The sequence below is a fragment of the Crinia signifera genome, chromosome 4 (assembly GCF_055691185.1).
Source record: "Crinia signifera chromosome 4, ASM5569118v1, whole genome shotgun sequence".
NCBI lineage: Eukaryota > Metazoa > Chordata > Amphibia > Anura > Myobatrachidae > Crinia > Crinia signifera.
Genome location: NC_139220.1, coordinates 323,694,137 through 323,719,870, shown reverse-complemented (window position 1 = coordinate 323,719,870; position 25,734 = coordinate 323,694,137). Strand labels below are relative to the sequence as shown.

At 49.0% G+C, this 25,734-nt stretch overlaps 2 protein-coding genes across 6 annotated transcripts in view; one reads left to right on the top strand and one right to left on the bottom strand.

The window, feature by feature from the left end:
• Positions 1-19,499, top strand: part of PLD2 (phospholipase D2) — an 80,720-nt gene extending 61,221 nt beyond the window's left edge. For all 5 annotated transcript variants that reach the window (XM_083185712.1, XM_083185710.1, XM_083185709.1 and 2 more), the window contains exons 19-26: positions 354-458; positions 9,432-9,520; positions 11,218-11,331; positions 11,581-11,630; positions 11,821-11,958; positions 12,086-12,239; positions 17,703-17,820; positions 18,499-19,499. In XM_083185712.1, the coding sequence (XP_083041838.1) occupies positions 354-458; positions 9,432-9,520; positions 11,218-11,331; positions 11,581-11,630; positions 11,821-11,958; positions 12,086-12,239; positions 17,703-17,820; positions 18,499-18,723 (993 nt within the window). In that variant the 3' untranslated portion in view covers positions 18,724-19,499. The remainder of the gene's footprint in view (positions 1-353; positions 459-9,431; positions 9,521-11,217; positions 11,332-11,580; positions 11,631-11,820; positions 11,959-12,085; positions 12,240-17,702; positions 17,821-18,498) is intronic.
• Positions 19,500-24,471: 4,972 nt separating this feature from the next.
• Positions 24,472-25,326, bottom strand: LOC146073390 (olfactory receptor 10A6-like). The gene has a single exon (XM_083180568.1). The coding sequence runs from the start codon at positions 25,324-25,326 to the stop codon at positions 24,472-24,474; it is 855 nt and encodes a 284-aa protein (XP_083036694.1).
• Between the last annotated feature and the right edge of the window lie 408 nt (positions 25,327-25,734).

Sequence of the window (25,734 nt, the reverse complement as noted above, 5' to 3'; positions counted from 1 at the left end):
AGTATCTGTGACTGCTGGATGTGTACAGGAATAGTAGAGAGCTGGAGGTGTAGTAGATGTGCGTGCTGGATGTGTACAGGAATAGCAGAGAGCTGGAGGTGTAGTATCTGTGACTGCTGAATGTGTACAGGAATAGTAGAGAGTTTGAGGTGTAGTAGAGCTGTAGTGTTCATTCTGGCACCCGCCATCTTAGAAAACCCATGCAGTTCCTTTTTCCTGTCTAGGGTGTCGCTGTCTGCTGTAGTGCTTCTAGCACAGTGTGGTCTGTATATCAGCACTGAACACTAGAGCTGATTGGCATGAGGAGTAGCAGCGTGCTGGTGGGGTATCACATATAACTGTTCCCCCTGCAGGTGCTGCGCTCGGTGGATGGCTGGTCGGCAGGTTGCAATGAGTGCTCTATTCTCAATGCCTATCTACACTGCATATCCCACGCAGAGCACTATGTGTACATAGAGGTGAGGATGCTGCTGCTCTCGCTGCGCTATACAGAATGGCCCTCGCTAACCATGTCTTCGGCCGGCTTTGAATGCAGGGCCAACAGAGGATGTGTCAACAGCGGGATAGCATATACGGCTGCATGCGAGGCTGGTGCCCTGTGTAGTCTGCAGGACACAGCGGTGTGATGCACAATGCTCAGTGTTGGTTCGTGGGCCTGTGAGTCATGTCCGGGAAACCAGTAATCCTGGCACCAGTCCCCCTGGGCGGAGCTCTCTCTGTACTATGCACAGGCTCCCGTGGTATTTGTATATCAGAGCCAAAACCATCAACCCCTGCATGTGGCCCCATCTAGCACAGAGACCAGTGCAGGGACGGAGGTGCCCAGGAGGGTGAGCCATGGTCCTGGCACACAGCTGTGTATGTGTCGGGCCCTGCTGGCGTGAGAGTGCCCTGTAAGAAGTTTCGGGATACATAAAAGCGGCTGATAACCAAATGTACACACACAAACACACAATCACACACACAGTGTCTACGTATATCATTGTCAGACCCATTATTTATTTAAGACGTCCCCGCTGTGGCATTATCCCATGACTCATCAGCGCCGCCCCCGTCAGCACTTGCCGCGCGCCCCGGCCGGACAGCGTGTTTGCTCTAGCGCTCAGCTGTGTGAGCAGCATTACACTGGGACAAAGGCTCCCCCGGCTCTGACACTGCCGCAAATCCCACTGGTGTCTGTGAATGAGGATGGGATCTGTACATACACGCAGAGCCAGCTGTTCTTATACAGAGCCAGCTGTTCTTATACAGAGCCGGCTGTTCTTATACAGAGCCGGCTGTGCTTATACAGAGCCGGCTGTTCTTATACAGAGCCGGCTGTTCTTATACAGAGCCGGCTGTTCTTATACAGAGCCGGCTGTTCTTATACAGAGCCGGCTGTTCTTATACAGAGCCGGCTGTTCTTATACAGAGCCGGCTGTTCTTATACAGAGCCGGCTGTTCTTATACAGAGCCAGCTGTCCTACGCCGGCGTTATCTGCTGAACGGCTACTTTGTATAAGGACGCCCGGTGGTCCTCATCAGTCTCTGCAGCAATCAAACTCCGCCTGTTGCGTACGATAACTGGTGTTCCAGTCAAATGGCCCCCAACAGTCTTTTTTTAACCCCTTCACGACATTTGACGTATATATACGTCATGGCCGGGAAGTACTTCCCGACCGTTGACGTATATATACGTCATGGCTTAAAACTGTCACTGCGTCTAGAGACGCAGTGACAGAGGGACGATGTCTGCTGTCCCTGACAGCAGACATGTCCGTGCATGCCCAGGGGGGGCTGCGATGCCGCCCCCCCGTCGGCGATCGCTGTGATTGGCTGTTCAGTGTGAACAGCCATTCACAGCGTTTTCTGTGTCACCGGCGAATAACGTTCGCCGGTGACACGGGATCGGAGGTGATTGGTGCTGTAAAGTACAGCACCAATCACCGCGGGGTGTAAGGGTGACACTGGTGTCACCCCACCTCACCCCGCCCGCCCCCAAAGGCCGTGATTGGTCCGTCGGACCGACGGACCAATCACAGCCAAGGAGGGGGGTTTAAACTAACGGTGACTGCACTGCAGACGCCATTCCGGTCTGGAATAGCGTGCAGTGCGGTCACCGTGCCCAGCTGCCGCCAATACTGACCAGAACCCATCCAAATACTTACCTGATCACTGCCTAGATATTGCTTATTCTTGTGACATCTTGTGACATCCTGTGACATCTTGTGCTGCTGCGAGTTATTAGATAGTTATTAGATAGAGAGAGAGATAGAGAGAGATAGAGAGAGATAGAGAGGCCTAGAGCTATATTTTGTGCTGCTGCAGTGTGATAGATAGAGAGATAGAGAGAGATAGAGAGAGAGATAGTGACAGATAGTGACAGATTGTGCTATATATTTTTTATATAACTGAAAGAGATATAGAGAGATAGAGAGAGATAGAGAGGCCTAGTGCTATATTTTGTGCTGCTGCAGTGTGATAGAGCTATAGATAGAGAGATAGAGAGAGATAGAGAGAGATAGAGAGAGAGATATAGTGACAGATTGTGCTATATATTTTTTATATAACTGAAAGAGATAGAGAGAGATAGAGAGAGATAGAGAGGCCTAGTGCTATATTTTGTGCTGCTGCAGTGTGATAGAGCTATAGATAGATAGAGAGAGAGATAGAGAGAGAGATAGAGAGAGATAGAGAGATAGTGACAGATTGTGCTATATATTTTTTATATAACTGACTGCTGCCCCCCCTTTTGTGCTGATCAGTATAAATTAACTGATCAGCAACTTTTTGGGGGCGCAGGTTTTTTTTTATATATAGATATACCTGTCAGTGCTGCTGCTGCAGTGTCATAGAGTGATAGATAGTGAGAGATAGAGAGATAGAGAGAGATAGTGACAGAGAGTGATAGAGAGTGCTAAATTTTGTGTCTGCTGCCCCCGCCTTTTGTGCTGATCACTATATCTGAGGTGATCAGCAACTTTTTGGGGGTACAGAGGTTTTTTTTTTATATATACCTGTCAGTTGCTGCCAGTTGCACTGTCAGTTGCACCAAAGGTTGTGCACCTGCTGCCCCTCACTGGTAATCAGTGTCGCATCACTGATCACCTTTTTTTATTTTTTGTGAGTGCTGTGGGGTCTTTTTTAATTTTTTTTTTTACACACACTGTGATTTTGTGTGTGTCCTGTGGCCACTGTGCGCTGATCAGTGACGTACATCACTGATCAGCTTTTTCGGCACAGGGTTGATCTATTTTTTTTTTTTTTATCAAATTCCTGTTGCCTTTGAGCGCTGTTCAGTGACGGACGTTACTGACCAACATCTGTGCTCAATTTTTGGCGCAGGACCTTTTTTTTTTTTTTAACCCCTTCCATTTTTTTTTTTTTTAACCCCTTCCATTTTTTTTTTTTTAACCCCTTCCATTTTTTTTTTTTAACCCTTCAATTTTTTTTTTTTTGTATTTTTTTTTTCTGCACTACATACACACCACACACTACATACCCCCCTGGTTGAAATAAAGTTTGTACCCCCCCCTACACTATACACGTGTTGAAACATTTCACTACCAGTAACACAAAAATATAAATGGCATCCCAAATGTCATCCCAAATGTCGTCCCAGTCATCCAGGAGAATGTATTCAGTGGAGGAGGCATATGCCATGCTTGCCTCTGACTCTGACACAGCCAGTGAGGCAAGCGGGGAATTTGAAGGATTCGTCTTAAGCTCTTCTTCCTCCTCTGGTGATGAGGGACCCCCTCAAAGACGCCCCCGTAGAGCAGCTGAGACCCCCCCCCCCAATAATTGATCTCGTATGGACCCCACCACCAGACAATTTTGAGCCCCAGGTTCCTGAGTTTTTGGCCATCCCAGGAATCCAATTTGATTCAACAGGTCTCAGAGAAATTGACTTTTTCAAATTATTTTTCTCTGATGATTTTATAAATTTAATGGTGGACCAAACTAATTTATATGCCCAGCAGTTTATTGCTCAAAACCCCACGTCATCATTTGCTAGGTGGACCCCTGTAGATGCAGTAGAGATGATGACGTTTTGGGGTCTGGTGTTACACATGGGCATAGTAAAAAAGCCACAAATTAGGCAATATTGGAGTACAGATGTTCTGTACAGCACCCCATTTCACCGTATGGCCATGCCCCGGGCTCGTTTTGAGGCAATCCATAAATTTATACATTACACCGATAATGCACAGTGCCCACCCAGAGATGATCCCACCTTTGACCGGCTATTCAAAGTCAGGCCGGTCATTGATCATTTCAGTGCCAAATTTGCAGAGCTATACATCCCTGATAAATGTATTAGTATCGACGAGTCCCTTATACATTTTAAAGGAAGGGTTAAATTCCGCCAGTACCTTCCCAGTAAGAGGGCAAGGTATGGCATAAAAATGTATAAGCTGTGTGAAAGCACCACAGGGTACACCCACAAGTTTAGGGTATATGAAGGGAAGGATTCAAGAATTGAACCACCAGAATGCCCCCCCTCCCTCGTAGGTGTTAGTGGAAAAATTGTCTGGGATTTAATGCACCCCTTCCTGGATAAGGGTTATCACCTCTATGTGGATAACTTTTACACCAGCATCCCCCTGTTTAAGGTCCTTGGTTCAAGAGGTACAGCAGCTTGCGGTACTGTGCGCAAGAACCAAAGAGGCCTCCCCAAAACGCACATTGCCCAAGTAATGAGAAGGGGTGAAAGCAGGGGAATATGCACCGAAAATATGTTGTTGGTCAAATATAAGGACAAGAGGGATGTCCTTATACTGACAACAATTCATGGAGACAGTACCACCTCCATCCCTGTACGAGGTACCAGTACCCACACCTCAAAACCAAATTGTATCCTAGATTACAATAAGTACATGGGCGGAGTGGATCTTTCAGATCAGGTACTGAAGCCGTACAGTGCCCTGCGGAAAACAAATATCTGGTACAAGAAGCTGGCCGTGTATATCATCCAGATGGCACTGTATAACGCTTACGTGCTATTCCGTTCTACCGGCCAGAGGGGGACATTTATGCACTTTCAAGAGGAAGTCATAAAGAGCCTAATATTTGGGAATCAGCAGGCAGAGGGCCCCAGTACTTCTAGTACTGGCCCCCGTATTGTACCAGGGCAGCATTTTCCCAACGAAATCCCCTCCACTGCAAGAAAGGGCAGGACACAAAAAAGGTGCAAAGTTTGCTATAAAAAGGGAATAAGAAAGGATACTATTTTCCACTGTGAAACTTGCCCCGACAAACCCGGCCTATGTATAAAGGAGTGTTTCAAAATATACCACACATCTATGGATTATTAGGTTCATCATTTCACCGTGCTTCGGGGGTCTTGCTAATGCCACATAGCACCCACCATTCATTCCACCAGAATCTGAGCTGCAAAATCCAAAAATCACTCCTTCCCTTCTAAATCCTGCCATGCACCCAACTGGTATTTTTTGGTCACATGTGAGGCATTGCCGTACTCTGGAGAAATGGGGGCACAGATTTTGGGGTGCTTTGTCTCCTTCATTCCTTGTGAAAATGAAAAATTTTGAGCCAGAAGTACATTTTTGTGTAAAAAAATGTATTTTTTTCATTTTCACTGCCCAGTTGTACCAAAATTGATGAAACCCCTGGGGGTTTGAAATGTACACTATACCCCTAGATGAATTCCCTGAGGGGTGTAGTTTGCAAAATGGGGTCACTTGTGGGGGGGTTCCACTGTATTGGTAATGCAACATAGCACCCACCATTCATTCCACCAAAATCTGTGCTCCAAAATCCAAAAATCACTCCTTCCCTTCTGAGTCCTGCCATGCACCCAACTGGTATTTTTTGGTCACATGTGAGGCATTGCCGTACTCTGGAGAAATGGGGGCACAGATTTTGGGGTGCTTTGTCTCCTTCATTCCTTGTGAAAATGAAAAATTTTGAGCCAGAAGTACATTTTTGTGTAAAAAAATGTATTTTTTTCATTTTCACATCCCAGTTGTACCAAAATTGATGAAACCCCTGGGGGTTTGAAATGTACACTATACCCCTAGATGAATTCCCTGAGGGGTGTAGTTTGCAAAATGGGGTCACTTGTGGGGGGGTTCCACTGTATTGGTGCTTGGGGGGTCTTGCTAATGCGACATAGCACCCACCATTCATTCCACCAAAATCTTTGCTGCAAAATCCAAAAATCACTCCTTCCCTTCTGAGTCCTGCCATGCACCCAACTGGTATTTTTTGGTCACATGTGAGGCATTGCCGTACTCGGGAGAAATTGGGGCACAGATTTTGGGGTGCTTTGTCTCCTTCATTCCTTGTGAAAATGAAAAATTTTGAGCCAGAACTGCATGTTTGTGTAAAAAAATGTAATTTTCCATTTTCACATCCCAGTTGTACCAAAATTGGTGAAACCCCTGGGGGTTTGAAATGTACACTATACCCCTAGATGAATTCCCTGAGGGGTGTAGTTTGCAAAATGGGGTCACTTGTGGGGGGGTTCCACTGTATTGGTGCTTGGGGGGTCTTGCTAATGCGACATAGCACCCACCAAAATTCCACCAGAATCTGAGCTGCAAAATCCAAAAATCACTCCTTCCCTTCTAAGTCCTGCCATGCACCCAACTGGTATTTTTTGGTCACATGTGAGGCATTGCCGTACTCGGGAGAAATTGGGGCACAGATTTTGGGGTGCTTTGTCTCCTTCATTCCTTGTGAAAATGAAAAATTTTGAGCCAGAACTGCATGTTTGTGTAAAAAAATGTAATTTTCCATTTTCACATCCCAGTTGTACCAAAATTGGTGAAACCCCTGGGGGTTTGAAATATACACTATACCCCTAGATGAATTCCCTGAGGGGTGTAGTTTGCAAAATGGGGTCACTTGTGGGGGGGTTCCACTGTATTGGTGCTTGGGGGGTCTTGCTAATGCGACATAGCACCCACCAAAATTCCACCAGAATCTGAGCTGCAAAATCCAAAAATCACTCCTTCCCTTCTAAGTCCTGCCATGCACCCAACTGGTATTTTTTGGTCACATGTGAGGCATTGCCGTACTCGGGAGAAATTGGGGCACAGATTTTGGGGTGCTTTGTCTCCTTCATTCCTTGTGAAAATGAAAAATTTTGAGCCAGAACTGCATGTTTGTGTAAAAAAATGTAATTTTCCATTTTCACATCCCAGTTGTATCAAAATTGATGAAACCCCTGGGGGTTTGAAATGTACACTATACCCCTAGATGAATTCCCTGAGGGGTGTACTTTGCAAAATGGGGTGACTTGTGGGGGGGTTCCACTGTATTGGTGCTTGGGGGGTCTTGCTAATGCGACATAGCACCCACCAAAATTCCACCAGAATCTGAGCTGCAAAATCCAAAAATCACTCCTTCCCTTCTAAGTCCTGCCATGCACCCAACTGGTATTTTTTGGTCACATGTGAGGCATTGCCGTACTCGGGAGAAATTGGGGCACAGATTTTGGGGTGCTTTGTCTCCTTCATTCCTTGTGAAAATGAAAAATTTTGAGCCAGAACTGCATGTTTGTGTAAAAAAATGTAATTTTTCATTTTCACATCCCAGTTGTACCAAAATTGGTGAAACCCCTGGGGGTTTGAAATGTACACTATACCCCTAGATGAATTCCCTGAGGGGTGTACTTTGCAAAATGGGGTGACTTGTGGGGGGGTTCCACTGTATTGGTGCTTTGGGAGTCTTGCTAATGCATCATAGTACCCACCATTCATTCCACCAAAATCTTTGCTGCAAAATCCAAAAATCACTCCTTCCCTTCTGAGTCCTGCCATGCACCCAACTGGTATTTTTTGGTCACATGTGAGGCATTGCCGTACTCGGGAGAAATTGGGGCACAGATTTTGGGGTGCTTTGTCTCCTTCATTCCTTGTGAAAATGAAAAATTTTGAGCCAGAACTGCATGTTTGTGTAAAAAAATGTAATTTTTCATTTTCACATCCCAGTTGTACCAAAATTGGTGAAACCCCTGGGGGTTTGAAATGTACACTATACCCCTAGATGAATTCCCTGAGGGGTGTACTTTGCAAAATGGGGTGACTTGTGGGGGGGTTCCACTGTATTGGTGCTTTGGGAGTCTTGCTAATGCATCATAGTACCCACCATTCATTCCACCAAAATCTTTGCTGCAAAATCCAAAAATCACTCCTTCCCTTCTGAGTCCTGCCATGCACCCAACTGGTATTTTTTGGTCACATGTGAGGCATTGCCGTACTCGGGAGAAATTGGGGCACAGATTTTGGGGTGCTTTGTCTCCTTCATTCCTTGTGAAAATGAAAAATTTTGAGCCAGAACTGCATGTTTGTGTAAAAAAATGTAATTTTCCATTTTCACATCCCAGTTGTACCAAAATTGGTGAAACCCCTGGGGGTTTGAAATGTACACTATACCCCTAGATGAATTCCCTGAGGGGTGTAGATTGCAAAATGGGGTGACTTGTGGGGGAGGTTCCTAACTTTTAGCACTTATGGTGCCTAGAAACCTACATGGTGCCTAAAAAAAAATCTCATAAAAAGGAGGCTCCAAAATCAAGTAGGTGCTCCTTCTATTATGAAGCCTGTGGTTTGGTCAACGTCACACTAGGGCCACATATAGGATATTTTTTAAAACAAAAGAATTGGGGGAATCAATTTTTAGTCACATTTCTCTAGTAAAATCTACTGTATTTGTTAGAAAAATGTATTAAAATTGAAACTCTGCAAAAAAAAAGAAATTTTGAAATTTCACCTACACTTTGTTTTAATTCCTGTGAAACACCTAAAGGGTTAACAAACTTCCAAAATGCTGTTTTGAATACTGTGAGGGGTGCAGTTTTTGAAATGGCATCATTTATGGGGGTGTCTCACATACAAGTCCCTCAAAGTCACATCAGAACTGAACTGGTCCCTAAAAAAATCAGTGTTTGAAATTTTCTTGAAAATTTGAGAATTTGCTAGTCATATTTGAAGCCTCCTAGTGTCCAAAAAAATGAAAAGGGGGTTGAAATAATGATGGCAACATAAAGTAGACATATGGTCTATGTTAGTTATTAACTATTTTGAGTGGTATGATTATTTGTCTCACAAGCAGAAAATTTAACATTTTGCATATTGCTAAATTTTCCATTTTTTCACGATATTTTGGTATTTTTCACAAAAAAACACAGACTGTATCGACCAAAATTTACCACTAACTTGAAGTACAATGTGTCACGAGAAAACAATCTCAAAATCACTGGGATAAGTAAAAGCAAAAAAAAGTTATCCCCACTTAAGTGAGACATGTCAGATTTGAAAAAAAGGGCTCTGTCATGAAGGCACAAACTGGCTCTGTCATGAAGGGGTTAAAACCCATGACCACTGGGAGCTGATTGGCTGGAGAGTCATTTATTGTATGCAACGTTTGAAAACGCATTGCTCAGTCAGCTCCTTACTGTACGATCTGCTCTCTTGTTCCAGAACCAGTTCTTCATCAGCTCCACAGATGGACGCACCGTACAGAACACTATAGCGGAAGCCATTGTGAAGCGGATCTCCCGAGCGCACAAGTGAGAGAGTGGGGCAGGGGGGTTATACGCCGCTGCCTATTGGCTGTGCTTGCACCTGGGTTATGGTTAGTGTCTGACCTGTATGAGGCTGTGGGGCGCCCATGTCTGTGTGTTGGGGTTAGTGCGGTGTATAGTGTCTGTCTGACCTGTATGAGGCTGTGGGGCGCCCATGTCTGTGTGTTGGGGGCAGTATGCAGCATAGTGTCTGTGTAACCTGTATGGGGCTGTGGGGCGCCCATGTCTGTGTGTTGGGGGCAGTATGCAGCATAGTGTCTGTGTGACCTGTGGGGTGCCCAGGTCTGTGTGTTGGGGGCAGTATGCAGCATAGTGCCTGCATGACCTGTATAGAGCTGTGGGGCGCCCAGGTCTGTGTGTTGGGGTTAGTGCGGTGCATAGTGTCTGTGTGACCTGTATGGGGCTGTGGGGTGCCCAGGTCTGTGTGTTGGGGTTAGTGCGGTGCATAGTGTCTGTGACCTGTATGGGGCTGTGGGGTGCCCAGGTCTGTGTATTGGGGTTAGTGTGGTGCATAGTGCCTGTGACCTGTATGGGGCTGTGGGGTGCCCATGTCTGTGTGTTGGGGGCAGTATGCAGCATAGTGTCTGTGTGACCTGTATGGGGCTGTGGGGCGCCCATGTCTGTGTGTTGGGGGCAGTATGCAGCATAGTGTCTGTGTGACCTGTATGGGGCTGTGGGGTGCCCAGGTCTGTGTGTTGTGGATAGTGCCTGTGTGACCTGTATGGGGCTGTGGGGCGCCCAAGTTTGTGTGTTGGGGTTAGTGCGGTGCATAGTGTCTGTGACCTGTATGGGGCTGTGGGGCACCCAGGTCTGTGTGTTGGGGTTAGTGCGGTGCATAGTGTCTGTGACCTGTATGGGGCTGTGGGGCACCCAGGTCTGTGTGTTGGGGTTAGTGCGGTGGATAGTGCCTGTGTGACCTGTATGGGGCTGTGGGGCACCCAGGTCTTTGTGTTGGGGTTAGTGCGGTGGATAGTGCCTGTGTGACCTGTATGGGGCTGTGGGGCACTCAGGTCTGTGTGTTGGGGTTAGTGCGGTGGATAGTGCCTGTGTGACCTGTATGGGGCTGTGGGGCGCCCAGGTCTGTGTGTTGGGGTTAGTGCGGTGAATAGTGCCTGCATGACCTGTATGGGGCTGTGGGGCACCCAGGTCTTTGTGTTGGGGTTAGTGCGGTGGATAGTGCCTGTGTGACCTGTATGGGGCTGTGGGGCACTCAGGTCTTTGTGTTGGGGTTAGTGCGGTGGATAGTGCCTGTGTGACCTGTATGGGGCTGTGGGGCGCCCAGGTCTGTGTGTTGGGGTTAGTGCGGTGAATAGTGCCTGCGTGACCTGTATGGGGCTGTGGGGCACCCAGGTCTGTGTGTTGGGGTTAGTGCGGTGGATAGTGCCTGTGTGACCTGTATGGGGCTGTGGGGCACCCAGGTCTGTGTGTTGGGGTTAGTGCGGTGGATAGTGCCTGTGTGACCTGTATGGGGCTGTGGGGCGCCCAGGTCTGTGTGTTGGGGTTAGTGCGGTGCATAGTGTCTGTGACCTGTATGGGGCTGTGGGGCGCCCAGGTCTGTGTGTTGGGGTTAGTGCGGTGGATAGTGCCTGTGTGACCTGTATGGGGCTGTGGGGCACCCAGGTCTGTGTATTGGGGTGCAGTGTGCCTGATCGCTGTTACATACTGACAATCTGTTTCCGCAGGGAGAGCGCTTATTTCCGGGTCTACATTGTGATCCCCTTGCTACCTGGATTTGAGGGGAACATTGAACTGGGGGGAGGAAACTCTATCCAGGCCATACTGCACTACACGTACAGGTAACCCCACGTTCCGCACTACTCTCTCTCTCTCTCTCTGGGCGGGGTGTAGTAACCTACGCTATTATTGCTGCAAAGGGCAGCTCTCCCGGTCACTGGGTAGCAGGAGTCCATCTGCACATGTGCAGGGTGGCTCAGTGGCCGCAGGGGGTGCTGGGAGGAGGGATCTGGTCAGATCCCTCTGCCGGCACAGTGTGGAGAGCAGCCCCTAGGCTTCCATTGGGTAACGCTAATCCTCTTCTCTTACAGTTCCATCTGTCGCGGGGACAACTCTATCATCTCTCGCCTGAAGGAGGAAAGTGAGTGGGGTTTGGGGGTTCGTGGGGGCTGTTGCACCCTGTGGGTCAGGGGGTGTATTGGTGGATGAGGGTCCAGTGTTCAGCCAATCATTGCACAACATACATAACGACACCGGTGTGACATGGTGACCACTGAGAGGGTTCCGGATGGTGGCATAGCCCGGTCACCAGTGTCTTTCTCTCCTTGTAGTGGGTGACAGCTGGCGCAAATACCTGTCGGTATGTAGTCTGCGGACACACGGGAACATGCCCGACGGATCCCTGGTGACGGAGCTCGTCTACATACACAGCAAGCTGCTGATTGTGGACGACAGGACGGTTATTATCGGTAGGTTGTGTGCCCGGCAGGGGCCACGTCTTCTCTCTGTGACATCGCCTGGAGTTTGCACTTGTCCCTTGTATGTCGCTATGCAGTGCCTCGTGCTTGACAGACTCCATTTTGTTCATTATTTCAGGTTCAGCGAACATCAATGACCGGAGCATGCTGGGAAAGCGGGACAGCGAGCTGGCCGTCATGGTGGAAGATACAGAGTTTGTACAGTCTGTGATGGATGAGAAGCCGTACCAGGCCGGGAAGTTCTCCCTCAGCCTACGTGTGGACTGCTTCACGTGAGTGTCCTCCACCATACACTCCAACACCATCACTGCCCATCATACCTCCTCCACTGCACACTCATACACCATCATCTCCTCCACCATACACTCCAACCCCATCACTGCCCATCATACCTCCTCCACCGCATGCCCCTACACCATCACCTCCTCCACCATACACTCCAACCCCATCACTGCCCATCATACCTCCTCCACTGCATGCTCCTACACCATCACCTCCTCCACCATACACTCCAACCCCATCACTGTCCATCATACCTCCTCCACTGCATGCTCCTACACCATCACCTCCTCCACCATACACTCCAACCCCATCACTGTCCATCATACCTCCTCCACTGCATGCTCCTACACCAACACCTCCTTCACCATACACTCCAACCCCATCACTGTCCATCATACCTCCTCTACTGCACACTCATACACCATCACCTCCTCCACCATACACTCCAATCCCATCACTGTCCATCATACCTCCTCACTGCACACTCCTACACAATCACCTCCTCCACCAAACACTCCGACCCCATCACTGCCCATCATACCTCCTCCACTGCACGCTCCTACACCATCACCTCCACCACCATACACTCCAACCCCATCACTGCCCATCATACCTCCTCTACTGCACGCTCCTACACCATCACCTCCTCCACCATACACTCCAACCCCATCACTGCCCATCATACCTCCTCCACTGCACGCTCCTACACCATCACCTCCACCACCATACACTCCAACCCCATCACTGCCCATCATACCTCCTCCACCGCACGCTTCTACACCATCACCTCCTCCACCATACACTCCAACCCCATCACTGTCCATCATACCTCCTCCACCGCATGCTCCTACACCATCACCTCCTCCACCATACACTCCAACCCCATCACTGTCCATCATACCTTCTCCACTGCATGCTCCTACACCATCACCTCCTCCACCATACACTCCAACCCCATCACTGTCCATCATACCTCCTCCACCGCATGCTCCTACACCATCACCTCCTCCACCATACACTCCAACCCCATCACTGTCCATCATACCTCCTCCACCGCATGCTCCTACACCATCACCTCCTCCACCATACACTCCAACCCCATCACTGTCCATCATACCTCCTCCACCGCATGCTCCTACACCATCACCTCCTCCACCATACACTCCAACCCCATCACTGTCCATCATACCTCCTCCACCGCATGCTCCTACACCATCACCTCCTCCACCATACACTCCAACCCCATCACTGTCCATCATACCTCCTCCACAGCATGCTCCTACACCAACACCTCCTTCACCATACACTCCAACCCCATCACTGTCCATCATACCTCCTCCACTGCATGCTCCTACACCAACACCTCCTTCACCATACACTCCAACCCCATCACTGTCCATCATACCTCCTCCACTGCATGCTCCTACACCATCACCTCCTCCACCATACACTCCAACCCCATCACTGTCCATCATACCTCCTCCACTGCATGCTCCTACACCATCACCTCCTCCACCATACACTCCAACCCCATCACTGTCCATCATACCTCCTCCACTGCATGCTCCTACACCAACACCTCCTTCACCATACACTCCAACCCCATCACTGTCCATCATACCTCCTCTACTGCACACTCATACACCATCACCTCCTCCACCATACACTCCAATCCCATCACTGTCCATCATACCTCCTCACTGCACACTCCTACACAATCACCTCCTCCACCAAACACTCCGACCCCATCACTGCCCATCATACCTCCTCCACTGCACGCTCCTACACCATCACCTCCACCACCATACACTCCAACCCCATCACTGCCCATCATACCTCCTCTACTGCACGCTCCTACACCATCACCTCCTCCACCATACACTCCAACCCCATCACTGCCCATCATACCTCCTCCACTGCACGCTCCTACACCATCACCTCCACCACCATACACTCCAACCCCATCACTGCCCATCATACCTCCTCCACCGCATGCCCCTACACCATCACCTCCTCCACCATACACTCCAACCCCATCACTGCCCATCATACCTCCTCCACCGCATGCTCCTACACCATCACCTCCTCCACCATACACTCCAACCCCATCACTGTCCATCATACCTCCTCCACTGCATGCTCCTACACCATCACCTCCTCCACCATACACTCCAACCCCATCACTGTCCATCATACCTCCTCCACCGCATGCTCCTACACCATCACCTCCTCCACCATACACTCCAACCCCATCACTGTCCATCATACCTCCTCCACCGCATGCTCCTACACCATCACCTCCTCCACCATACACTCCAACCCCATCACTGTCCATCATACCTCCTCCACCGCATGCTCCTACACCATCACCTCCTCCACCATACACTCCAACCCCATCACTGTCCATCATACCTCCTCCACCGCATGCTCCTACACCATCACCTCCTCCACCATACACTCCAACCCCATCACTGTCCATCATACCTCCTCCACAGCACGCTCCTACACCATCACCTTCTCCACCATACACTCCGACCCCATCACTGCCCATCATACCTCCTCCACTGCACGCTCCTACACCATCACCTCCACCACCATACACTCCGACCCCATCACTGCCCATCATACCTCCTCTACTGCACGCTCCTACACCATCACCTCCTCCACCATACACTCCGACCCCATCACTGCCCATCATACCTCCTCCACTGCACGCTCCTACACCATCACCTCCACCACCATACACTCCAACCCCATCACTGCCCATCATACCTCCTCCACCGCATGCTCCTACACCATCACCTCCTCCACCATACACTCCAACCCCATCACTGTCCATCATACCTCCTCCACCGCATGCTCCTACACCATCACCTCCTCCACCATACACTCCAACCCCATCACTGTCCATCATACCTCCTCCACTGCACGCTCCTACACCATCACCTCCTCCACCATACACTCCAACCCCATCACTGCCCATCATACCTCCTCCACTGCACGCTCCTACACCATCACCTCCACCACCATACACTCCAACCCCATCACTGCCCATCATACCTCCTCCACCACATGCTCCTACACCATCACCTCCTCCACCATACACTCTAACCCCATCACTGTCCATCATACCTCCTCCACCGCATGCTCCTACACCATCACCTCCTCCACCATACACTCCAACCCCATCACTGTCCATCATACCTCCTCCACTGCATGCTCCTACACCATCACCTCCTCCACCATACACTCCAACCCCATCACTGTCCATCATACCTCCTCCACTGCATGCTCCTACACCATCACCTCCTCCACCATACACTCCAACCCCATCACTGTCCATCATACCTCCTCCACTGCATGCTCCTACACCAACACCTCCTTCACCATACACTCCAACCCCATCACTGTCCATCATACCTCCTCCACAGCATGCTCCTACACCATCACCTTCTCCACCATACACTCCAACACCATCACTGCCCATCATACCTCCTCCACCTCATGCTCCTCCACCATACACTCCAACACCATCACTCTCCATCATACCTCCTCCCTCCACCGCACGCTCATACACCATCACCTCCTCCACTGCACACTACTACACCATCACATCGTCCTCCCCACACTCCGACTCCATCACTGCCCATTATACAGTACCACCTCCACCGCACACTCCTACACCATCACTGCCCATCATACCTCTTCCACCGCATGCTCCTACACCATCACCTCCTCCACCATACACTCCTACACCATCACTTCCTCCTCCACACAGTCCTACACCATCACTGCCCATCATACCTCCTCCACTGCACACTCCTACACCATCACCTCCTCCACCATACACTCCAAATCCATCACTGTCCATCATACCTCCTCCACTGCATGCTCCTACACCATCACCTCCTCCACCATACACTCCAACCCCATCACTGTCCTTCATACCTCCTCCACTGCATGCTCCTACACCATCACCTTCTCCACCATACACTCCAACACCATCACTGCCCATCATACCTCCTCCACCGCATGCTCCTCCACCATACACTCCAACACCATCACTCTCCATCATACCTCCTCCCTCCACCGCACGCTCATACACCATCACCTCCTCCACTGCACACTACTACGCCATCACATCGTCCTTCCTACACTCCGACACCATCACTGCCCATTATACAGTACCACCTCCACCGCGCACACCTACACCATCACTGCCCATCATACCTCTTCCACCGCATGCTCCTACACCATCACCTCCTCCACCATACACTCCTACACCATCACTGCCCATCATACCTCCTCCACTGCACACCCCTACACCATCACCTCCTCCACCATACACTCCAACCCCATCACTGCCCATCATACCTCCTCCACCGCATGCTCCTACACCATCACCTCATCCACCATACACTCCAACCCCATCACTGTCCATCATACCTCCTCCACCGCATGCTCCTACACCATCCTTTCCTCCACCATACACTCCAACCCCATCACTGTCCATCATACCTCCTCCACTGCATGCTCCTACACCATCACCTTCTCCACCATACACTCCAACCCCATCACTGCCCATCATACCTCCTCCACCGCATGCTCCTACACCATCACCTCCTCCACCATACACTCCTACACCATCACTGCCCATCATACCTCCTCCACTGCACGCCCCTACACCATCACCTCCTTCACCATACACTCCAACACCATCACTCTCCATCATACCTCCTCCCTCCACCGCACACTCATACACCATCACCTCCTCCACTGCACACTACTTCACCATCACATCATCCTCCCCACACTCTGACACCATCACTGCCCATTTTACAGTACCACCTCCACCGCACACTCCTACACCATCACTTCCTCCTCCACACAGTCCTACACCTTCACTGCCTCTTATGTTCCAACACAATCACCTCCTCCTGTCCACACTCCTACACCATCACCTCCTCCAGCCCACACTCCTACAGTATCACCCGTGTCCTCCACCATACACTCCAACACCATCACCGCCTCTAATACTCATCTCCTCCACCACACGCTCCTACACCATTACCTCCTCCACCATGTGCTTCAACACCATCACTGCCCCTCATACCCGCATCCTCCACTGCACACTTGTACACCGTCACTCCCCATCATACCCGCATCCTTAATGGCACACTCCTACACCATCACAACCTCCTGCCTACACCATCACTACCTCCTGCCCACACTCTTACACCATCACTACCTCCTGCCCACATTCCTACACCATCACTGCCTCCTGCCCACACTCCTACACCATCACCGCCTCCTGCCCACACTCCTACACCATCACTGCCTCCTGTCCACACTCCTACACCATCACTGCCTCCTGTCTTGCATTGCACACTACCCCTCTCTCTGCATGTCTCACTGTTGTACCGAGAATATTCCTGCATTCTCTCCCATTTTAGCACCGTTCTGGGTGCTCAGACACCCCCGTGCCTCAATGTCGCTGATCCAGTCTCTGATCAGTTCTTCAATGAAATTTGGAATCAGACGGCTCTGAACAATGCAGCACTGTACGATCAGGTAACAGTATTTTATCCATCCATTACAACCAGCAGATGATGGTAACCTAGCGACGTTTCCAGGGCTCTGCATAGACTGCGACAGTAAAGTTCTCTGACACCACCTGCTCAGGCACCACTGCTGGCATGGGAGAATTCAGTGCCACATGTGAATGTGGGAATCTCTCACTACAGTCTGCTGCTGCTGCAGGTGGTGTTGGCTCTGTTTCAGCTTGACTTGATCCCGGATTGTTGGGGCCTGTGGCGGAAAATGATCAAGAGCTTATTGTGGGAAGGGGAGGAGCTGTGACCAGTCTGCGGGGGTGTGACCAGTCCTGCGGGGGTGTGACCAGTCCTGCAGGGGTGTGACTGGAATGTTGTGTTCCATTTATGTACTAATCACCTCCTGGAATACTGATCAGCAAGCAGGTTCAATGAATTTAGTAAACGGTAGTGGGGCGGCTGGTTGTGGAACAGGATGGAGAGTAGGGATTAAAAGTCCCTTTGCTGGGCATATGCACAACGTAGTGGGGGGAGGAGGAATTTAGAGTGGGCGCAGCTTGTGTGTGTGGGGGGGGTAATCTTTGTCGGTATGACGCCTTTGTTTAAATTGAACATGAAAGTGACCACAAAATATCTTCCTCCTCCTTACTCCCATCCTCTAATTGTGTCATGTCCTCTCCTCCCTTTCCCCTTCAAGGTGTTCCGCTGCCTCCCCACCAATGGCGTGCAGAATCACCGCGTGCGCCAGGCGTATACCGCCGTGCAGAATTTGGCAAGCACTGACCCCGACCTATCCAGAGCGATGCTAGCCAGGGTCAGGGGTCACCTGGTGGAGTTCCCGCTGCACTTCCTATCTGAAGAGTGGCTTCTGCCGCCGCTAAATTCCAAGGAGGGTGTAATACCCACAGAGGTCTGGACGTGAGCCCAGAGACAATACACTGATCATCAACTCATGCCGGCGTCTCTGGCAACCAGAATACAGCGGTTGTAGGGCGCCTTTCAGAACTGCAAGCATTCCGTGGTAAACCGCGTCACCCGCCGCATGTCCTGTCCGATCCCACATCTGTGTGTTGTGCATGCACTGCGTCCTGTATTAATCACACACACACACTCACTGCCATGTTCTGTGCACTGTACATGCACACAGACACTTTGTCCTTTATTAACCACATTATTGTATCCTGTGCTTTTACTACCTATAAATACACTATACATTATCCAGTCCCGCACCAATCCATAGTCACAATCGTCTTCCCACCTACCGGTTATGTGTGTGATATTGACACGGGCATCGGCACAGCTGTAAATGCACAGTTGCCTTCTTCCATCCAATCCTTTACCGCAGCAGGAGAAAAGGGGCAATGGGGTTACGGATGGGGAGAGAAGGTAAGGCACTATATATATAGTATTCTAATATATTCACCCAGCCACCTCCCTGGTGCTCCGGATCTCCCTCTGCTCACTAATCTGCAGTGTTTACACGTACACCGTTTTTTATTTTTACAGTCAAAATTGTATTCACCTAATTTTACACTAATAATTCACTTACGGTGCAAGAAACCCTTGTAGAGTCTTCCATAATGATTGTCTTCCGGAGATCTGCCTGTTGTGTTTTCAGCTTTAAACACTAATAATTATTGATTTAAGTTATGGGAATAACTGGAGTTTGTAATGCCAATAAATATTTGATCTATTTTACCCCTTTTATGTTTTCGAGGGGGGGGGGGGGGGGGGGTGGGCGGGTGGGATGGGTGTAGTCATCCGATTGTATACTGGATGAGCTTTCATCTCAACCTGTGGAGGCTTTTTGCGCTGAGTGTGGCCCGATTTAAGGGCCACACGGGCTGGTCGTTGAAAATGATCAAAAGCTTATTGTGAGCAGGGGAGGCGCTTTGCCTAGTTCTGCATGGGTGTGGCCAGGTTCATGTGGGTGTGCACACACCAGGGGCGGGCTGGGCTGGGGGGCAGTGTGCCATTTGCCCCCCGGGCCACTGAATCGTTTTGCGTGCGGGCCGCCATTGTTCTGAGGCTGCTGCTGCAGCCAGACTGACCAGTTTCCAAGTGGTCTCCATAAACATGGCCGCCGGCCTCCTGCACTGAGGACATGTCTAGTGCAGGAGGCCACTACAGAGACTCTGTATGTTCCACCTACTTCCTGCCTGTGCATTACACTTTCTTCCCTATGCTGCAGCCTGCCTCACTGTCTGGCATCAAGGTAAGAGGGAGTGGGACTGTACAGGGGGTAGCAGCCTGTGGGGGTCCAGTTATTTTACAGGGGGTAGCAGCCTGTGGGGGTCCAGTTATTATTTTAAGGGGGAGCAGCTTGTGGGGGTCCAGTTAATATTATAAGTGGGAGCAGCCTGTGGGGGTCCCATTATTATTATACAGGGGGAGCAGCCTGTGGGGGGGTCCCATTATTATTATACAAGGGGAGCAGCCTGTGGGGGTCCTGTTATTATTAATATTATACAGGAGGAGCAGCCTGGGGGTCCTGTTATTATACAGGGGGAGAAGCCTGTGGAGTCCTGTTATGATCATAAGACAGGGGGAGCAGCATGTTGTGTCCTATTATACAGGGGGAGCAGCCTGTGGTGTACTTTTATTATACAGGAGTAGCAGCCTGTGGGGGTCCCATTATTATACAGGAGGAGCAGCCTGTGGGGTCCTGTTATTGTACAGGGGGAGAAGCCTGTTGTGTCCTATTTTACAGGGGGAGCAGCCTGTGGTGTACTTTTATTATACAGGAGTAGCAGCCTGTGGGGGTACTATTATTATACAGGGGAGCAGCCTGTGTTGTCCTGTTATTATTATAAGACAGGGAGTAGCCTGTGGTGTCCTGATATTATACAGGGGGAGCAGCCTCTGTTGTCCTGTTATTATTATAAGATGGGGAGCAGCCTGTGGTGTCCTGATATTATACAGGGGAGCAGCCTGTGGTGTCCTATTATTGTTTTTTTTATTAATACATATTTTTACCTAAATTTAACGATACGCTGTTACTTATGGGCCAGTGCTCAGGACTTGCCCCCCAGGCTAAAAGTTGCCAGCCAACCCCAATGTTTCCATTAACACATAAAATGACTTTTGTGAGGGATAGAGTGATTTATGGCCAACCGTGTGGCTGGTCCACCAACATGCAGTTGTTATGGTTGCTCTTACTTTTGTGGAGGCCTGGAGCTCTAGTCTCTTCCATCCCATTGGCAAGATAGATTCCCTTAAAGCCCTCTTCACTGACCCAGGTAAGGTCAATTACCAGAACTGTTCTGACTTCAGCCACTTTTACCGGGTCCCTATGGTTTATGGGAAATATATGGGTTCAAATGTTGAACCTTCTGATTTGATAATGGGCTTTTCTGGTGTAATTTCCCTCTGAGGTTACGACCTCGCTCTAGATTCACTAAAACCACAGCTTTGACCTTGGACCCTAAAATAGCAATAATATGAAATGCAAAAAACGTCTGAATTATTATTTACGTTTCACGTTTTCATGGTCAAATCCACCAGCTTGCAAAACAAATGTTTAAAACAATTCACAGATTTGCCCATCTTCTAGACTGGTCTGAAGTAGTTTCAGCACCTAAAGCTGGCCATACATCTACAGATCGATTGTCAGGTCTGGCTGGTTGGAACAAAATCCTGGTAATGGATGAGAGCAAATGACAGTTGACCAGTTGCTTTGAAATGCTGGAAAACTGCCAAACGGTCACTCGTCCATTACCAGGTGTTTGTTCCAACCAGCCAGATCTGACAATCGATCTGTAGATGTATGGCCAGCTTTAGGTGCTGAAACTACTTCAGACCAGTCTAGAAGATGGGCAAATCTGTGAATTGTTTTAAACATTTGTTTTGCAAGCTGGTGGATTTGACCATGAAAACGTGAACCGTAAATAATAATTCTGCTGCATCATGGGAAGGTACAAGTGGTATCAGAAACCATGCATGTGCTATATGTATCATAAGGTCTGTCGCTCATCTAATAACAGCCGGGAGTATCTACTAACACTCCATGTATTAACGTTATCAAGGAGACTTTCACACCCCTGAGACTGTGCCTTCTAGGCCTCACACACCTTATATGAGACCCGAAGCATCAAACCTCAAAAGCCTCCTACCTCTCCATTTCCATCCATTTGGAACACGGATCCAAGCCAGGTCGGATCTCGGATTTGCACCATTTACACTGCGGTGCCTATCCGCAGTGTAAATGGCGCTTGGAGATGACATCATCTCCAAGTGCTGGGACCGCCGATCACCCGGCCGATCGTCACGCTGGGGGCAAGCCCAGCACCAAGGTAAGCTGCTGGGCTGCCCCCAGCGCCCATCTGCGAGGTGAATGGATGCCGCACACAAGCATCTATTCACCTCCTCATCCATTCACCTCCTCCCTGCCTCCTCATCCATTCACCTCCTCCCTGCCTCCTCATCCATTCACCTCCTCCCTGCCTCCTCATCCATTCACCTCCTCCCTGCCTCCTCATCCATTCACCTCCTCCCTGCCTCCTCATCCATTCACCTCCTCCCTGCCTCCTCATCCATTCACCTCCTCCCTGCCTCCTCATCCATTCACCTCCTCCCTGCCTCCTCATCCATTCACCTCCTCCCTGCCTCCTCATCCATTCACCTCCTCCCTGCCTCCTCATCCATTCACCTCCTCCTCATCCATTCACCTCCTCCCTGCCTCCTCATCCATTCACCTCCTCCCTGCCTCCTCATCCATTCACCTCCTCCCTGCCTCCTCATCCATTCACCTCCTCCCTGCCTCCATCCATTCACCTCCTCCCTGCCTCCATCCATTCACCTCCTCCCTGCCTCCTCATCCACTCACCTCCTCATCCATTCACCTTCTCACTGCCTCCTCATCCATTCACCTCCTCCCTGCCTCCTCATCCATTCACCTCCTCCCTGCCTCCTCATCCATTCACCTCCTCCCTGCTTTCTCATCCATTCACCTCCTCCCTGCCTCCTCATCCATTCACCTCCTCCCTGCCTCCTCATCCATTCACCTCCTCCCTGCCTCCTCATCCATTCACCTCCTCCCTGCCTCCTCATTAATTCACCTCCTCCTCATCCATTCACTTCCTCCCTCCTCCTCATCCATTCACCTCCTCCCTGCCTCCTCATCCATTCACCTCCTCATCCATTCACCTCCTCATCCATTCACCTCCTCCTCATCCATTCACCTCCTCCTCATCCATTCACCTCCTCCTGGCCCTTATTCATATCTGAGCTCAGTACAAATTTGTTCTCAAAATGGGCAAAACCATGCTGCGCTGCAGGTGGGGCAGATGTATCAGGTGTAGAGAGAGTTAGATTTGTGTGAGTTATTTTGTTTCTGTGCAGGGTAAATACCGGCTGCTTTATTTTTACACTGCAACTTAGATTTCGGTTTCAACACACCCCACCCAAATCTAACTCTCTCTGCACATGTTACATCTGCCCCACCTGCAGTGCACATGGTTTTGCCCATTTTGAGGACACATTTGTACTGCGATCAGATCTGAATAAGGGCCTATGGCCATCATCTGACTACTATGGGATTTCTTCCCTAAAACCCCTTTCATCATGTAACTACATGTGTATAGCTGTGTTCAGTATAAATAGATGCAGTGGTCCTTAGCATATAGAAGTCTGCGGGACTAATATTGATCCATAGACTGTAAATGGAAGAGGTCCCATTGGAACTGGTCTTGTTTTTGGGGGAGAACCTTCTAGACTCTTACCCATTATCTATATATTTCTAGCAGAAGCGCGACGTATACCAACATATACCAGACTAAAAGGCTCCGTAGAAAAATATTGGCGTTGTGATTGGTTGCTTCGTTTCAGAAATATGTGGCCCAATGTACATCGGCCATTGACAATGCATCACCATTGTGCTCTGGAAAATGTGACAGTTGAACTGTGCACCTACTGGGTGACCTGGAACATGTGACCTGCCGGGTGGTCTGGCCACCGAATATCAATCACCTAATCATCCTAATTCAACCAATATTGCTTACACGGCAAGTAAAAACTGCATATTTAATCATTGAAGTCAGTATTTCATATGTGTTTCATATCCACAGTATACTTCTGCTATTTTCAGATGATTAATTGAAACTTTTAGTAAATTTTTTTTGTTGTTCACTATATTATATATCTGATTTGAAGTGATTGATGTTCGGTGGCCAACACATCACATTATATATAATAGTGATACCAAATTTTACACTGTTTAAATTTGAATAAATACAATTTTAATTGAAGCTTGTGATTCAGTACACAGTATATTGACCACATCAATTAGCGCAGTGCTTCCACATAAAAATATACATGTCCAACGCAGTCATCGTTTTACATATATTGATATTAAACTCACTCATCAAAAGAATGGCACACCATAACAATTGTGCCCAAAGCAAGGTGTAAATTGCTCTATTGGTGCCATTCAGTGGTTACCTGGGTCGCAAAACCCTTGCGTTCCCCCCCTAGAGGTGAGGAGCAATGAACAATATTTGAAATGTACTTTGCTCTCATGATTTTTCATTTCATTAGAAAATGTATTATTATATTTATATGAAGCCTCGGTCCTTCCAAATTCCACTACATTCATTTCCGTTGCACGCAAGTTCTGAGAGATTTATAAATGGCCGATCTGATGTCTTGGCTCCTCAAACTGTAGATTATGGGATTACACAAAGGGGTCACAAGTGTGTAAAGTAAAGAGTCCTTTGTTTATATTGGCTGAATTTCCACTAGTGGGGAATAGGTATGCAACAGAGAACGTGCCATAATATACACACACGATGGACAAGTGGGAGCTGCAGGTGGAGAAGGCTTTCCGACGGCTGCTGGTGGAGGGGATCTTGAGGACAACGTGGAGGATGTAGATGTAGGTAACCAAGATGAACATGGATGGAGACAAAAGGACGGGAAAAGCAACCACAGCGGTGGCCAGTTGCACAGGCATCGTGTCGGAGCAAGACAGTCTTATAAGGGACATCAGATCACAAAAGAAATGATTAATTATAGAAAGACCACAGAACTGTAATTTGTTTACGAAAATGTATATAAGAAATGACAATGTGAAGCCCACCAGCCAGCAGAAGGTGACTATCTGAAGTTGATGTTTGAAGGTCATGATGACGGCATAGTGTAACGGTCTACAGATGGCCACGTGGCGGTCCAAGGACATTGCTGCCAGTAACAAACATTGGGAGATGGTCGGGACAACTAATAAATACAACTGGAATATACATCGGGCAACTGATACCTTTCCGCCCCCCGCCAGTATCAGCCACAGCATGTTGGGCACAATGTCAGCGGTGAAGAGGATCTCCGACAGGGACAACTGGCTGAGAAAGAAGTACATGGGGGAGTGGAGGCTCTGGTTGAGGACCACCAAGACGATGACTAGGACATTTGCAGACAAGGCCGCGATGTGGATGACCAGAAAGAGGATGAAAAGTAGAACCCTGAGGTTGTGGAGATTTCCGAATCCCAGGAGGAGAAATTCTTGGACCGTTGTCTGGTTCCTTTCATCCATTTCTTGGAGAACGTAAAACATCAACTGAGATCAGAGAATGGTGGTTTCAATTTAAAAATAAAACATTTTTAAGAAATATCATCTAGTTTTAAGTAGTAGAGTCTGAATTGTACCCTGGCAACTTTTACTTTCATGGAGAATGGGTAGGCTTGAATAACAGATATCAGTGATGATGTCTGTGGGTATCTCAGAATCAGAAGGCCATTTCCAAAATCTACAATTTCTACTTCCAAAATATAATACAACCCAGAGCTAAAGTTCAATCTAACTCAGTGGTTACCAAACTCTGCCCTCAAGGAACCCCCCCCCCCCCCCCCAATAGTTTAAAATTTTCAGGTCACCAGGCAGGGGCACAGGTGAACTCATTGATCACTAACACATTTTAGAAGTTCTTCAGGTAGGCCTAGT